We start from the raw sequence: 17,633 nt of genomic DNA on the forward strand, positions 1-17,633 counted from the left end.
AGCAGGTATCTGGTTTGTTTGCGTTCTATAATCGAAACAATGTATAACTCCAGCTCTGAGATCTCGGCTGGCTGAAAGCTGGTTTCTGGGGTTTTGTTTAGCTTCTATATTTGTTACAATGTTTCAAACTGCAAGGTCAGAGGCCGGCAGCGGCAGGCGGGGAATGTTGGAGTCCTCCTTCACTGAAGCAAGCAAGCCTCATGTTTGCTTCAAGCTGCCTGGCTGCCGGTCGCCATCTTGGCTGGCAGTTAATTTGCATATCACCCTGATTAGCCAATGGGAAGGGTAGCGGTCGTACGCTAATTACCATGTTTCTCTTTTATTAGATTAGACTAGAAGCCTAGCACGTGAAATCGCGAGGCCACGCCCATCCACGCCAGTCTTTGGTCGTACGGCATTAGGGCCACAGGACTTTTATAATATAGATGGCATGAGGTCATATCATGTCAAAATGTAAGCAGATTTTTTCTGTGTATATTGCATTCGTGGAAACAGTATTTGTTTCTTTTCTCTAATTCTAAATATTTTCTGGTGAATTTCATGGTAAGTATTTCTGCCTGAAGAGTTTTTTTAAAGTATATTTTTATTGATTTCAGAGAGGAAGGAAGAAAGAGAGAGAGACAGAAACAACAACAATGAGAGAGGATAATTGATCAGCTGCCTCCTGCATGCTCCTCACTGGTGATCGAGCCCGCAACCCGGGCATGTGCCTCTGACTGGAATCGAACCTGGGACCCTTCAGTCTGTAGGCCGGTGCTCTATCCACTGAGCCAAACCAGCTTGGGCTACCTCAAGAGTTTTAATTTTTATAATAAAAGCTTATGAATATACAGGTACTGATTTACCCTTTCACTTTAATCCCTGCATCTTTTACTGAAAACAGATTATTTGGCTAAATGCTGATTTACAGATCAGCAATTGCTCTATTGACTACACAGAATGCTGAGAACTCAACACCACCTAGCAGACTATCATTTTACACTAAATGTCCCTGGATTATACTGTAAACATGGGAATATCTACAAACTCACAACTACTTTCACTCTGTCAACCAATTTTCTCTGAATATTTTTATCTTTCCACTTCCTCATTCTAATTTTCCTAAATCTGTCTTCCTATCCTCTTCTTCCTATTTTAGCTTTTTATTTCAAACTTCATCATTGGCATTTACTAAAGAGCCAATTTAAATTATAAAATGAAGGCTAGGCTACACTAATTGTTAATATTATATATATGATTATAATAGTGAAGTAGTTAGTCAGGACATTGTACAAGCTACATTACTCAGCTGTACATAGAATATTTAAATTGAATGGTATAGGAAAATCTGCTATATTCCAGGGTAATCTTTTCAGCATTACTTTAAATATAGCAGATATATTTATCCCACATCTCTTATATGCATTTGAAAACATATGTGACAGGTAATTCTGTATTTTGAATTCTGAAGATTTCTTCAGCCCATTTCCCCACCTCCACTATTGTTCCAACTAATCAAAATATAAGTCCTCTAGCTAGCTTAGTATGGCAGGTCTATATTTAATGCGAGCACTAAGATTTTTTTATTGATCTCTCTCTTAAGGAAGCACTTTATAATTTTTCTGTGTAAATTAAGCTTCTACCCTAAAATATTACAAGTATTGTTTCTCATTTCATTTTTAAGCTCCTAGTCAACCCTCATTATGATTCATTCAAGAGGGAACAAACCAATCAAACTTTGTAATATTGTTGGGAACAGGATAGTTCCTGTAGTTGTGAATATATCCCATGTAGTAATTTCCTCCATCTATTTTTAAAATAATCTAAAAATGACTGTAGTAGACTTTAATGTGTCCCCTGTTATACACTCAGAATTCATTGTTTTAATAAACAAAATATTACTGAATACCTTATATGTACAAAAGCCCAAGTTTTACCATTTGACAATTTTTAAATATTTATTCTCTGCTCATACAACTTTCTGATGATTCTTTTGATATACATGGTAGGAGTTATAGTTAACCTGAGCCACTTGTGTGATATCTATTTTTAACAACTAATTCTAAGTCAATTGTAGGAGTCAGAGAGGAAACTAAAGACTGAGGAAGTACTGTATTTCCTAAACATCAAAAGGTGAAAGTTCAAAAAGTATCTTTAAACAAAGATAAATGAAACACGACATTGTAAGAGAAAAAAACATAACATAAAAATTATTTTTATAGTTATATGAAATAATGTGAACAGGTACATTTTCTAGATGTAATGCTGATTGACATAGATAAATGCTACCCCTTAATGTTTTTGCTATACTTAGTTTTTTTTTCTTTTTTTCTTTCTTTCTTTAATTTTCCCCCTTAAGTGCTCACCCTGGTTTTCCAATAGATTCTAAGACCTGCAAAGAGAGGGGTCAATTTCGTTGTTGTCATTCTTCTTTCTTCTAAAATAGTGGCAGTATGGCAAATAGGGACATAGAATCTGAGTAAGAATTTTATTTCCAATATTCCTAAGTATTTGTCCTTGAGTTGGCTGTCTAACCTTAAAGAGCCTTAGTTTCATCATCTGCAAAATTTGGGTAATAAAATCTATCTTGTAGAATTGTTGTGAGGATTAGAAATGATGTTTACAAAATCCTAATCAAGGATCAGGTACTCAAAAATAGTAGTTTTTACTATAATTATAGTTGTCTGCAACTTCCCATACATAAAGCCTGTTATATCTCCATACACTAGGTACTCAGAGAATCTCAAAATGATGGCCTTACTTCCTTCCATATGAAAACATGTTAATAGAGTCATGGAATTATAGGCATACATTTCACTCATTTTTAATTTTTTTTTAGTTTATTGAATTGAGAGAGAGAGAGAGAGAGAGAGAGAGAGAGATTTGTTGTTCCACTTATTAATGCATTCATTGGTTGATTCTTGTATGTGCCCTCATTGAACTAACAACTTTGGCATAATGGGATGGGACTCTTAACCAACTGAATTGCCCAGCCAGGGCCTCTCCATAATTCTTATAAAAACAGTTTTATTGATATAGAATTCGTACACCATACAATTCACCTATTTAAAACGTGCAAGTCAATGGTGTTTAATATATTTACAGATAAGTGCAACAATTACCACAGTCAATTTAGAACACTTCATCACTTTGAAAAGAAACCTTGTATCTTTTAGCTATCAACTCCCAGCCCATCAGAGCTAAGAAACCACTAATATATTTTCTGTCTCAATGTATTTCCTTATTTTGGACATTTAATATGAAAAGTAACATAATATGTGGCCTTTTGGACTGGCCTTTTAAAAATTTATTTTAGAGGGAAAGAGGAAGGGAGAGAAACATTTATTTGCTGTTCCACTTATTTATGCACTTATTGATTGATTCTATTATGTGCCCTGACTAGAATGGAACCTGAAAGCTTAGTGTATTGGAAGGATGCTCTAAACAACTGAGCTACCTGGTCAGGGCCAATTTCACTCATTTTTAGAAACTAAGAAGGAATTATAGATACTACTATTTATTTTTTAAATTTCAGTATAGTTTGTATACAATATTATATTTGTTATATTAGTTTCAGGTGCACAATATAGTGATTTGACATTTTTATACCTTAAAGTGTGAGCATTCACTAATTCTAGTTACCATCTGTCACCCTGTAAACTTATCACAATATTATTGACTATTTTCCCCTTCACCTTCTTTACCTATCACCCCACTCCCTCCTTTCTGGTAAGAATCCTTTTGGTCTCTGTTTCTATGAGTCTGTTTTTGTTTTGCTTTGTTTGTTAATTTGTTTTAGATTTCACATGTAAGTGAAACCATATAGTATTTTTCATTCTCTGTCTGATTTATTACCATTTTTATAACACATTCACTTATGCAATGTTAACTGAAACAGGAGCCTGAAAAAGTAACAAAAATAGAAAATAAACAAAAAACAAACAAACAAATAAACCCCAAATTTTCCATTTCTTATTTTGCAGGTTAGTTTTGTTTTGTTTTGTTTTAAATCAGAAACTAGGGATAATTATGCTTGCATTTTATATTTAGTACCCTTTTAATTTAAACATGAAACAAGACACATTTTAAAAGGTGGCTATTATTCATTCTATTCAACAAAATGCAATAAAATATCAAGTTGTCAGACTTGAAATTAAATATAGAATCTTATTGTATTTGTTATTTTCTGAAGAACATTAGTTCTGTGAAGATATTGCACTACTTTGGAAATAATTGCAAGCTCTTGTTTTATAGTTTTATGATTAACTGTTGCATTTCTTATAGAGTCTTCCAATTTCCAGTTGTGTGTGTGAATATATAACACAGAATTTTGACTCTTGCATCATTTCCTACAGGCATCAAAACATTTATATGTGTGATTTGACAAATTTTAGGTGGATTGGTTTTATTTCCTACACAGTCAACTCTTTTTTATTTTATTGATTTTTTTACAAAGAGAAAGGGAGAGGGATAGAGAGTTAGAAACATCAATGAGAGAGAAACATCGATCAGCTGCCTCCTGTACACTCCGCACTGAGGATGTCCCCTCAACCAAGGTACAGGCCCTTGACCAGAATCAAACCTGGGACCCTTCAGTCTGCAGGCCGACGCTCTATCCACTGAACCAAACCCTACAGTTAACTCTTAATTACAAAACCCTTGCCTCATTGTTTTGGCAACATGGGGCTACTACAGACTGAAAAATAAAGTGTAAAAAGGTAGGACTATAGAAAAATTGGTTCTAAGAAGGGTTCATGGTAGATATGTTGGCTTCAGAAACTGTTCCCTATTCTGTTTGATAAAATTCTTATGTAAAACCATTCCTTTATTCCAGGTTTGAATTTTTGAGCTTGCTATCATTACATCAAGGTTCTTTTTAACTTATCTTTGAGCATATAACAAGAAATTGACAGCAAGGAGTTAGGGACCAATCTTCTATTTCTTTCAGAAAACAAATTTGGAGTAACTCGACCCTTTTATAGTACACTGTAAACAAGTTTACCCTGACAATGTCTTGTACTACAAAGTGAGTACTTCAATTAAAAAATTTTCTGCCATCAAAGTTTCTATTAATAATTTAGCCAACACTAATTAAAGGGTTTTATCCCATAAGATAAGAAAAAAAGTTACAAAATTACGTAAAGTACCCTATTTATGAAAATTAGCTTTAGATGCATACATTTAAATGTGACTTTAATATTATCCTCATAATTTGGAGAGTGTTGCAAATATATCTGCTTTTTTGAATAATACTTTCTAAATTAATCAATTTATTTCTGTTACCTTTCATAGCATCCATGCCTCCCACAGCATAAAGTGCCCCCACAGTTGATTTTCTAGGCTTTGTCCGAGGGCTTTGCATCATAGGTCTTCTTTCAGGTAAGAGATGATACTTCATAGCTTCTATCAGAAGTTTCTGACATTCAAGATCACCAGTAAGTATGGAACTATTTTCAAGATCTGCCAGTAACTGAAAAGTAATGACACATGGTATATGAGGTGAAGAGCCCCCCATTAGAAAGGACATATTTTTATTTATATAACTTTGGAGAAAACTCAAGCTAATTCAAATGTATATCTGTTATTATTTAACATTTTAACTTATTTAGTAACATAGTTTATGTTCATTTATTATTTAAAATGATTTAAAGCCTCATGGTATTAGCTAATGATCTATGAAGATTTATTTGACATATTCATCTTTTAAGTATATATGCATATAATCTCAAGGAATGAAAGAGCACTCATAAAATGCAATCAAAGAGAATGGCTTTGTATACACAAAGCAAGCATCTCTCAGTGTATGGCAGTGGTTCTTTCTCAACCTTCTGTGCCCTTTAAATACAGTTCCTCATGTTGTGACCCAACCATAAAATTATTTTCGTTGCTACTTCATAACTGTAATGTTGCTACTGTTATGAATAGTAATGTAAATATCTGATATGCAGGACGGTCTTAGGTGACCCCTGTGAAAGGGTCGTTCGACCGCCAAAGGGGTCGCGACCCACAGGTTGAGAACCGCTGGTCTATATGGCATGTAGCTAGAGAAGCAGTCATGTTTTTGGTGGATTTAGGGGAGGTAGTACAAACATGTCCAGTTAAAATAAAATAATATTACCCATAGGAGGTTGCATCTTTATCATTAAATCTCTTTTGTAAAGTATTCTGAAAGTAGGTCTTTTTAAAAAATTATTTACATGTATATTTATAACATCAGTAAGGAACTTGTGTTAGTAATAGCTAATACATTAGCACTATTAGGTGAGTAATACTTCTAAACATTACTCCCTGGCAGTCAATAAAACATTTATTGAATGGGATAAGAGCTAGGTAAATTATTTTCCTGAAATGAGTTGAGAAGTTAAGCTTTGTTTCAGAATTTTGCCAAGGGTTATTTAGATTAATTTCTTTGAGTTTTGGGTCCACAGTGTCATAGGGAGGAATAACAAGCAGATTGTTGGAGTGGAGGTGCTAGCCTCACTCCATAAAACTTCACAGAAGTTTCCTGTTCTGTACTGGTTAACCCTAGCTCTGTTCTTGCTCCACCTGTCATCGCTGATAGATCCCTGTTTTGACTTAGCTAGTGAAACCCCAGGCATTTTCTCAATTCATACACTTCTGAAAATATGTTTGAAAACTGGGCTATATAGTTGTTGCTTTCAAAAAAATATTCTTCAGAGATTTATGACCATTTAAAAATATATTTAATTTCTAGGGTATTTGTTAAGGAAACTATTAAACTTGTTTTGGAAGTGTATATTCTGTATGCTATTGCCCACCACTACCATCATTAGGAAATGTTTCCAATGACCGCATTTTAGGCATAAGGCCTACTCAGGAGCGGGAGGCCAAGGAACCGCTGGTTTTGTGTTTGGGCTGGAAATTTCCCCACTCCAATAAAGTAAGGGAAGTTCAAACTAAGCATCTTGCTGAAAGAATATCATATAGACTTACAGCATTGTACAGTTAAAGGGTTCTGATCCTTTATACCAGTGCATCTTAAATTTTTGCATGTTTTAAAATCATCTGGAGAACTTGTTAAAACAGATTTCTGGGCATCACCCCCTAGAAATTATTTCAGTAGGTTTGTTGTAGGGACGTGAGTGACTGAGTTTCTAACAAGCTCCCGGGCAAGGCTATGTTTCTGGTCCAGGGACATTTTGAGCAGCACTGCTTTAGAGCATCAAATAGACCATATCATGAGAATAACACACACACAAGTATATATACATTCACAAGAATACATACATTTTTTATAGTTTCTGAACCTTGGGTCTACCATGACATATATATTTTAATGTTTCTCTTTTTGATGTTACTATTGCCTTGCCCTTTGGATAATGTCGCTATACCCAGGAGGCTAGTCAGTGTTTTTTCATTAAATACAGACAGATTCCTAAGAACAAATATGTAGTTCCATGAGATTTAATTAACAACTACAAGTTAACAAGCTAGAGAAACCATAAGTTCAACATTAACATTTAATTAGTAAGTTTTTGAAAATAAATTAATTTTAATGTTTATGAAACTACTGCCTCACTTAGTACAGATAAGGTCCCTCCTTCCAAAGTGGATGATATTTGAGGACTTTAGCTACAGTCTATACAGTAAATGAAGTGTGTATATGTGTAACATATTCATGAATATATAATATGTAAATTATATATACTATCAGCCAATTTGCTACACAGAAATAATTGTGATTATCACCAATGGTAGAATTATGTAGAGAGAACTGCACTCTAACCTCATTAGATTTCACATACTAAAATTCAGTATGAGGTGGGTCAATCCTGAATCTTATCCAAGGGTGTGTTTTTTAAGAATGATTTCTACTATGAGCCTTTAGCACAAATGTGGAGATGTCATTAGTATAATATTGCTTTAGTGCATCTGATACTACTATATAGTACTCTTTCGATCCTTGTAGCTAATTATTCATGTTGGTAGAATCTAACTCCTTTCTACAATCCCCTCTGGTATGCTCTTATACTGATTATTATCACCTTGCCTACAAGGTAGGCAGGGAAAGAAAAAGTTAGCCTAGTCACTTTTCCTGCTTGTTATAAGTTCTGTTTGGTGAGAGCAAACTAAAACTAATGAGGATGCTCATTAGATAATGGGGATTATCTGTAGTTTTCAAAAATCATTGTTTCCTCTCTCTTATCATTAATATTGCTGATTAAAGACTGGGTATGTCCTTCCGCCAAACAAATCCTGTACATTACAATTACCCAAATTCCTCTGAATAAAATAAAAGGGAAAAATCAGGAATGGATTAATGACAAGTGGTAGTTTGAACTATAATTATATTACTGGTAAATGTTCATACCTGTGGTGGAAGTAATGGCAGTCTGATGTAAGTAAGCAACTTGGATAGTTCTTGTTGCCTAGCCTGCACATCATGCCCCACCCAGTCCATCAGAGCATGGAAAATGGTTTCTTCATCAGGCACGTTAATATCGTCACTGCACAGAAGTTTGGAGATTTCATTAGCTGGAAGCAGGAGGAATTCTTGGTTCTTTATTACATCGATGAAGTGTTCCTAGAAAAGAGAGGTCATCTACTGAAACTTTGTTCTTTAGAAACTTCTTTTTTTTTATTTTTTTTTTATTTTTTTTATTTTTTTATTTTTTTATTTATTTATTTTTTAAATATATTTTATTGATTTTTTACAGAGAGGAAGGGAGAGAGACAGAGAGCTAGAAACATCGATGAGAGAGAAACATCGACCAGCTGCCTCCTGCACATCTCCCACTGGGGATGTGCCCGCAACCCAGGTACATGCCCTTGACCGGAATCGAACCCGGGACCCTTCAGTCCGCAGGCCGACGCTCTATCCACTGAGCCAAACCGGTTTCGGCAACTTCTTTTTTTTTTTTTTAATATTTTTTTAAATTTATTGATTTCAGAGAGGAAGAGAGAGGGAGAGACAGAAACATCAATGATGAGAGAGAATCATTGATCGGCTGCCTCCTGCACGCCCCCTACTGGGGATTGAGCCTGCAACCTGGGCATGTGCCCTTGGCCGGAATCGAACCTGGGACCCTTTAGTCCGCAGGCTGATGCTCTCTCTATCCATGAGCCAAACCAGCTAAGGCTCTTTTTTTTAATTTTGTAAAGACCATTATAAACTGATGAACAAAAATAGATACAGAGGCAAAGCAGCACTGAACAGATTGTCAAACTACAGAGGGAAGGCCGGGGAGGGTTGGGTAAGAGATCAACCAGCTAAGGCTCTTTAGAAACTTCTTAACAAAATAAGCATATCAAAGAATTTCACTTTTTGAAACTTCACAAAAGGCACGCGCGCCTGTGTGTGTGTGTGTGTGTGTGTGTGTGTGTGGAGAGAGAGAGAGAGAGAGAGAGAGAGAGAGAGAGAGAGAGAGAGATATGCATTTATAACTAACAGGTGCTATTGCTGCCTATGGCAAGGGGCATGCAGAAGGCTTCTGAAGTTGAGGAGCCAAATGCTTCTACTTGAAATTATTTAAGAACCCAGGAATGGCCCTAACCACTTCAGAGTTCATATTGACAGTATCCAAGTTGATAAGAGTGCTTTTCTCTTTCAGCTGTTGTAGGTCACAACAGCTTATAACTCCAGAAATGACTGATGTCACACTGGTCTGTTGGTCTTTAGCCAAAAACCTTAAAAGAAAGGCTGAAAATTTTCAAGTTGGAGGCTTTTTTGGATGCTTGGGAGAAGTAGGTCTGTCTGTCAACACAGAAAACAACCCACTGAATTTCTTTGAGGTGAAACAAAAGATTGATGAAAAAATATGTTCTCCTATGGAAAAGCATGGTCACATATTTACCAAGGCAAAGGTATCTTTTAGAATGGATAACAATCTGCAGTTTCCAAATAATATAAAAGAGTCTCCCATGTTTTTTTTGCGGGGGGAAGGGGGGATGAAATTATCTTTCAATTTTTATATAATATGCCTCAATTTTCTCTTCTGTCAGTGTGTTGTCTTGTATTTTGTCAAGCATCAAATTTCAGGCAGCCTTGTTTCAATTTTCTTTTATTGAAACACCACTATATATTTTTCCAATTTATAATGTTATGTATTTTTCTTTAACAACACAATGATTGCTTTCAACATTTTATAGTAAAGATCTCAATTTTTAAATGCAATTAAAAATGCTTCTGAAATGAAGATAAACATATCTAGTTGGTAATTTACATTTTACAATAAATAAATATTATTCTGGAAGCAGTTTAAGACGGCTTCTGAGTAACTGGATAAATCATATCACTTCTTCAGCTCCACTCTGAGTTTAATCATTGTGGAACTGAGTTAGCCTAATAGCAAACTTATCCATACAACAACTATCAAGTTTGACAGACCCTTCAAGAAGCTCTGACACCATAAATGGAAGTTAACTTGCCTATTTAGACAAACTTCCCTCTTGTGACTAAGGCAAGCAATTCAGAGACTCAGGTCTTTACATGTAGCAGATGACCTTGTTTGAAAAGTCTTTAACCTATAGCAAAATAGTGGAGCTAGTCCTACAACTAATACATTACACATGTATAACACTTCAAACTTAACGGATTTCTTTAAAAAATATTGTCATCACCAATGTGGTCTTGTGAGGAGTAGAATTATTCTGATAGGAAAACAGGCTGTGTGAATTGTTTGGTCTCCTGTGCAGTAAATGTCAAAGTATAGGCATATCTTGGAGATATTGCAGGTTCAATTACAGACCACCACAAAGAACTGAATATCACAATAAAGCAAGTCATTAAAAACTTTTTGGTTTCTCAGTGCATATAAAAGTTATATTAAACCACACTGTAGTCTATTAAGTATGCAATAGCATTATGTCTATAAAAACAATGTACATACCTTAATTAAAAATACTTCATTGCTAAAAGATGCTAATCATCATCTGAGCCTTCCTTGAGAAATAATATGTTTGCTGGTACAGGGTCTTGCCTTGATGTTGATGGCTGCTGATTGATCAGGCTGATAACTGCTAAAGGTTAAGTGGCTATGGAAATTTCTTAAAATAAGAAAACACTGAAGTTTGATGAATTAATTGATTCTTCTTTTTACAAATGGTTTTTCTGTAGCGCGCAATACTATTTGCTAGCAGTTTACCCACAGACCTTCCTTCAAAATTAGAATAATTTCTCTCAATCCCTGCTGCTGCTTCATCCACTAAGTTTATGTACTATTCTAAATCATTTGTTGTCACTTCAATATTTTTTAGTCTTCACAGCATCTTCACCAGTAGATTCCATCTCACAAAACCACTTTTCTTTTCTCATTCACAAGAAGCAACTCCTTATTCATTGAAGTCTTGTCATAGGACTGCAGCAATTCAATCACATCTTCAGGATCCACTTCTAATTCTAGTTCTCTTGCTTTTTCACCACTTTCCCAGCTACTTCCTCCAATGAAGTCTTGAACCCCTCAAAGTTATTCCATGAGAGTTGGAATCAACTTCTTCCAAACACTTAATTTGATCATTTGACTTCTTCCTATGAATTGGCTCATTGTGTAAAACCCACTCAATGGTTAATATGGGTCGGATACAGTCAATAAAATTGAATTATGCCTCTGAGAAAGTTAAGAAATGATTAAAATGGTTTATATGATGGTCATATTTAAATATATATAGAAATTAGATTTTTTGATAGACTTTGTTATAGCTTCAGAGTGGCTGCCTGATGCGATCATTGAGAATAGCCTGGTGATATAGGTAATTAGTGTAAATAAAAAATAAATTTACTGGTTTGAATTATCTAGATGTGGCATTGGAATATACAGTACTATAGAGAACATTTAGTTAAGCTTAAATATTAATTTTATGTTGTTTTATTTTGGAATTATTTGCTCCTAATTTCAATGGAAAACTTTCTTCTATACTCATTCTTAAGAATATTTTTTGTACCTTTGGTTTGGTATTCATTTTTTTAAAATCTACATTTACATTGTTGTAAATTTAGCATACTTGCTGAATGTTTCATCAATGTAGATTACTGTTTATATAATTATGGTGGTTAATTTTATGCATCAACTTGACTGAACCAGGAAATGTCTAGACTTTTGGCTGAACATTCTGAATGTGTCTATGATGACATTTCTGGGTTGGGCCCATACACATTAGGGAGATTAATCTGTTTTACATATACTGTGATTCAAACAATTGTAATTGAATCTTTAAAATCACTTGTGTTTTTATACTATTAATACAGTATTATAAAAAGAGCTTTACCAATTTTACTCCATTTATAATATACACTAAAATAGCTAAAGAAGAGGAATTAAAGAAGAGAACAATATTGTTTTTATGCACATCCTGCTTTAAAAATCACATAATAGGAAAAGGAAGAGCAGTTGATTTTGAGCAACAAAAATAATTCAAGCTGTTTATCAGCATGTGTTTTGTCTGCAAAAGTAAGATACCATTTAAGTAATTTAACAGGAAGTTTTCCATGTTTGGTTTTTAAGGTAGGATTAACCTTTAAACTACATAATTGCTGTTCTGATAAATTATGTGGTATCTATATTTAGGATATAATAATATAAATAGCATAACTAAATGACATATGTTAAAACACCAATCCATTATAATTCTCCACATAATGCCATTGCTTCTGGAATATGTTTGAAACTTCATATTTCAAAGTTGACCAAAGATGGAAAGACGAGGGGGGAAATTTTACAATAATTTTTTAAAGAATTCAAATCTTAGAACTTTGGAAATTTTAAGGTCAGTATAAAACTCTAGAAAAATAATCTTCATTTATATGCATCTCAATCCTAAATTTTAATGTTAATTTTATCTTATTCTTAGGCATATTTTTCTCTACTCTTCACTTTTATATACTTGCCTTTTAGTATTGAATCTTTATTTTTTTTTTACTGTGGCAATTTTCTTAGCTGTAAATATTTATTTTTTGATTGTTTGATTGTCACAGAAAGATCCATCTCTTATGTTGTTTCCTGCTTCAGAGGTTAAAAAGTTGATTTTCTTCTTTACATTAGGCAATTGGTATCCTGATAATGGTAAGAGTATGTTTACCATATGTCTACTTTTTCTTGCCTCACTACAGATGATCAATCTTTCATGTCACTTTCACTTGTCTGAATAAACATAGTCTTATCCCATGCAACTTTCAAAGAATTAGCATAAAAGAATGTGTTTATTCAATTTATTATAATTACTAATAGAATTGAGAGGTGGTTTAAAATTAATTAAGTTAAGGGATTGGACTACAAATTGCTTTTAACCAAAATATGTTTTCATTAAGACATAAAAAGTCCATACAATAGAATTTGTCTGATTTACTTATTTTATAGTTCTTAAGCATTCCAATCAATATTAATCCATTAATTTTTTTCTTTATTGAATATTTTCATTATAAATCATAATTTGCACAAACTTAAAAATTAAAATTCTAATAGGGCAAAATATTAGAAAAATTATATTTTCTTAATAGTGTGGATTTGACTTGAAATATATACTTGTATAATTTAATTTGGGGCAATATTTTCATTTCTTCAGGCTTTGAGATTCAAGTAAACCTTTTTTAGTTTCAAAAACGAGAAACTTGATTGAGTACAGCTCAACCCGACACATATTTTAATCTAATGTCTATTATTTGCAAGTCACTTGTAAATTATATGAATTTACATTGCCTTTTAATTTTATCCCACACTAAAATATTTATGTGAAAAGTTTTATAAACACATAGGTATATATATATATATATTTATGTATACATATATATATATATATATTTATGTATACATATACATAAACATATCAGCAAAAAATCAGTAACTTAGATATTGGGTTAATACATTACTATAAATTAGTTTGAATCAGTTGATTTTACCATTGTGTATTTATGTGCCACACTCAGGAGCTCTGTACAACCCTGGGCGTCTCCAAATGATCGAATTCCTAAGCAGTTTGAAGGATGGAGCTGCTTTATGAGAAAATTGGAGCAGACGTCAATAACTTGAGTCAGTTGCAGGAGACAAGCTGCAGCTAGCAAACTTTCGATAGTATCTTCTTTCAGTTGCAGGACACCTAGATGGTTTGAAAAAGTAAAGAATGATTATGTCTCATAAAGTAGGACACAAATAAGCTAGCTAGTTGAAATTTTCACTTTCTCTCATTAGTGAGGCTATATTTTCAAGAGTACAGCAACCATCGTTTAAAGCCAACATATACAAGAGAGTTTGTATAAACTCTAATAAGATGGCTGACAGAGGCTAGGCTAGATTATCAAAAACCACTGTAGCACATGAACATTGAATACTATCATTGCAAAGAAGAGCAACTTATTTCTTTATCTTAGTCCTGCATCTAAATCTTAAATAAAAAACTGTTCATATTATGACTTAAGGAGTATAATGCAATCTTGTATAAGGGTAATACATTGGCCATTATAGGCATCTGTCACTTGTGGGAAAAACATCTTAGTACATAAGAACACTGAGCTTATGTGCCATTTTGTCATATGTATTTATTAGCTAAGAAGGATAACTTGGCCTAAATATTATGCCTGGGATTGATACCTGATACTGTCTCAAAAAAAGAGAAAATGTTGCCAACAATCCTTAAAATAAGAATTGCTTTGTATTATTATTTCATTAGGTATAAGAAATAGGTTCTATTTTAAAAATATCTATAAAGAATCTTTAAAAATGAAATCAGAGAAATTAAACTGTTTCATTTATATTGATATATCTGTATTATTTTGGAGCAAATATTATATGAATTATTACAAATGTTATGTTATTTTGATAAGTTAAATTTCCACTTTTTTGCTTAAACCAAGCTATAGGTAAGTAATAAATATTGATATTTCATATGGATTTTATAAATTGTATAAACTGGCCTTGTAAAATACTTTACTATTATTTCTATATGTTGCAAAACCATAAAGAAAAGAGTAATACATACCATGAGATGCTTTATATTGGGTTTACCCTCTAAAATATGTTACAAAGGGGTCCAGTCCATCAGCAGATTGTCTTGTGTTGTTTCTTGTCCTGGATTTTGAAGGAAGAGCCCTGCCTATATTTCATGAGACCCAGAGAAGTATGAACTATTCTGTTTCAGACCTAAAGATTCACCTGCTATAGACATTGAAATCTGGCCTAGATATTAGGATATTGATTTCTAAATAAATGAAACTCTTAGAAGAAAGCATAACAAAAAAGCTCCTTGATAGTGGTGTTGGCAATAATTTATTAGATAAGACACCAAAGCATAAGCAAAAAAGCTAAAATAAACAAAAGGAACTACACAGCAAAGAAAACAAAAAATAAACTGAAAAAGCAACCGATAGAATGAGGTAAACTATTTGCAAAACATATACATGAGATGGGGTTAATGTCCAAAATATATAAAGGACTTATACATTTCAATAACACAAAATCAATCCAATTAAAAATGGGCAAAAGACATGAATTGACATTTTTTTTCAAAGAAGATATACACATTGCCAATAAGAACATGAAAAAATGCTGGACATCACTAGTCATCAGGGAAATGCAAATCAAAACTACAATGAGATATCACCTCACACCTGTTAGGATGACTAATATTAAAAACAGAAGGGATACCAACATTGGTGAGGCTTTGGATAAAAGGGAATCGTGTATTGTTTCTGGGAATTTATATTGATACATCCATTATTGAAAACAGTAAGAAGGTTCCTAAAATATTTAAAAAAATAGAACTATGTATGATCCAGAAACCTCACCCCTGGGTAAATATCTAAAGGAAAGGAAATTGGATCTTGAAGACATATCTGCACTCTGATGTTCATTGCAACATTGTTCACAAGAGCCAAGGTATGGAAACAACCCGTCTTTTGACAGATGAATTGATAAAGAAAATGTGTACATATGTAAATAGGTTTATATATATAATGGAATATTATTCATCTATGAGAAATATGGAAATATTGCCATTTGTGACAATATGGATGAACTGGAGGACATTATGTTAAGTAATTAGCCAGACACAAAAAGTATAGTATCACTTGTATGTGGAATAAAAAATGCTGATTTCATAGAAAAAGCAAGTAAATTGGTTGGTGCCAAGGGGTGAGAGTTAGACAAGGTAAATGTAGGTTAAATGATACAAACTTTCAGTTATAAACGTTCTGGGGATCTAATGCACAATGTAGTGACTGTAGTTTATGCTAAGAGTGAATCTTAGGTGTCTTCACCACACACAAAAAGAGAACTATTTGAGATGATGTATGCATTAAATATCTCAATCTTTGTAATCATATATACCTCAAATCATCACACTGTAAAGTGACAAATTTAAATATATACAATTTGTCAATTATTCCTCAATAAAGTTAGAATGAATGAATGAATGACTATATACATAGATAAACATACATACATATATGCATACATACTATTTGGCCCCAAAACACATCCTGTTATATCTGTTTTATAATTTGAGTAAACATAACTTAAATATTTCAAATGAAGAGATTGTACATATTTCAAATGTACAGTTAAAAATATCCGACTTCTAGTCTCATTTTTATAAATGAGAGTATACCCATATTGTGAGAGAGGAGAGAGAGAGAGAGAGAGAGAGAGAGAGAGAGAGAGAGAGAGAGGGCTCTATTCTCTTATGGTCATATTTTTTAATATCATATTTCTTACCTCTTGCTCTTTTATTAATATATTGAATTTAAATCCTGGTTCTGCCCCTTATTACTTTAGAAAAGTTATTTAAGTAGTCTATTCTTAATTTTTAACTTGTAGAATAGGAATAATAATAATGTGAGTTATATAATATGGTATTATTGTAAGGATTAATTGAGTTAATATATGCCAAGTACTTACCTGTGTAAGCATACTGCACCAAGGAATTAAGTGCATTAGGATCAACTCCTTCCATCTTGACCTCTTCTTGTTTGGCTTCAAGCAAATCATTAGTAAACATTGCAGCAAAATAATCAGACATGGCACTGAGAACCAACCTGGAAATAAGAAGGTTTTGTAAGAAAATAAATCAGTCCATGATCTTACTGAAAAACATGAAATACAGTCAGAAAGTTTTTAACACTGGTGAGACTCTTTTTTTTTCTATAAAACTTTCACAGTTCAGTAAAGCTAGTGAAATTAGAAAGGCAAATAGTAACTTGATATTCTTTTAAAGGATTTGTGATGTTTTTCTTCATCAATTTTTCAAGTTTGGATCTTCTAAATATCCCACAGGGAAGTGAATAATAAACGGTAAAGCTTTTGAAAAAAAAAGTATCTTTATTGTTGAAAGTATTACAGATGTGCCCCTTTTTTCCCATTGACCCCCTCCACCTAGCACCTACCCCTACCAGGCCTTCACCACACTATTGCCTGTGTCCATGAGCTATGTATAAAGGCATATTAATTTCCCCAGGTAATCTTTCCCCACCCACACCCACCCACACCTTCCCTCTGAGATGCCTCAACCTGTTCCATGCTTCTGTCTCTGGATCTATTTTGTTCATCAGTTAAGTTTGTTCATTAGATTCTACATATGAGTGAGATCATGTGATGCTTATCTTTCTCTGACTGGTTTATTTCACTTAGCATAATATTCTCCAGATCCCTCCATGCTGTCTCAAAGGGTAAGAGAGCCTTCTTTTGGACAGCTGCATAATATTCCATTCT

General features: G+C 33.3%; 1 protein-coding gene across 1 annotated transcript in view; it reads right to left on the reverse strand.

Annotated features, from left to right (window-relative positions):
- KLHL4 (kelch like family member 4) overlaps window positions 1-17,633 on the reverse strand; it is a 90,295-nt gene that overhangs the window by 27,463 nt on the left and 45,199 nt on the right. The window contains exons 3-6 of the mRNA XM_006096993.3: window positions 16,824-16,960; window positions 13,832-14,028; window positions 8,312-8,524; window positions 5,263-5,449 (exon numbers count right to left, since the gene is read on the reverse strand). Coding sequence (XP_006097055.1) covers window positions 5,263-5,449; window positions 8,312-8,524; window positions 13,832-14,028; window positions 16,824-16,960 — 734 coding nt within the window. The remainder of the gene's footprint in view (window positions 1-5,262; window positions 5,450-8,311; window positions 8,525-13,831; window positions 14,029-16,823; window positions 16,961-17,633) is intronic.

The sequence above is a fragment of the Myotis lucifugus genome, unplaced genomic scaffold (assembly GCF_000147115.1).
Source record: "Myotis lucifugus unplaced genomic scaffold, Myoluc2.0 scaffold_192, whole genome shotgun sequence".
Classification (NCBI taxonomy): Eukaryota; Metazoa; Chordata; class Mammalia; order Chiroptera; family Vespertilionidae; genus Myotis; species Myotis lucifugus.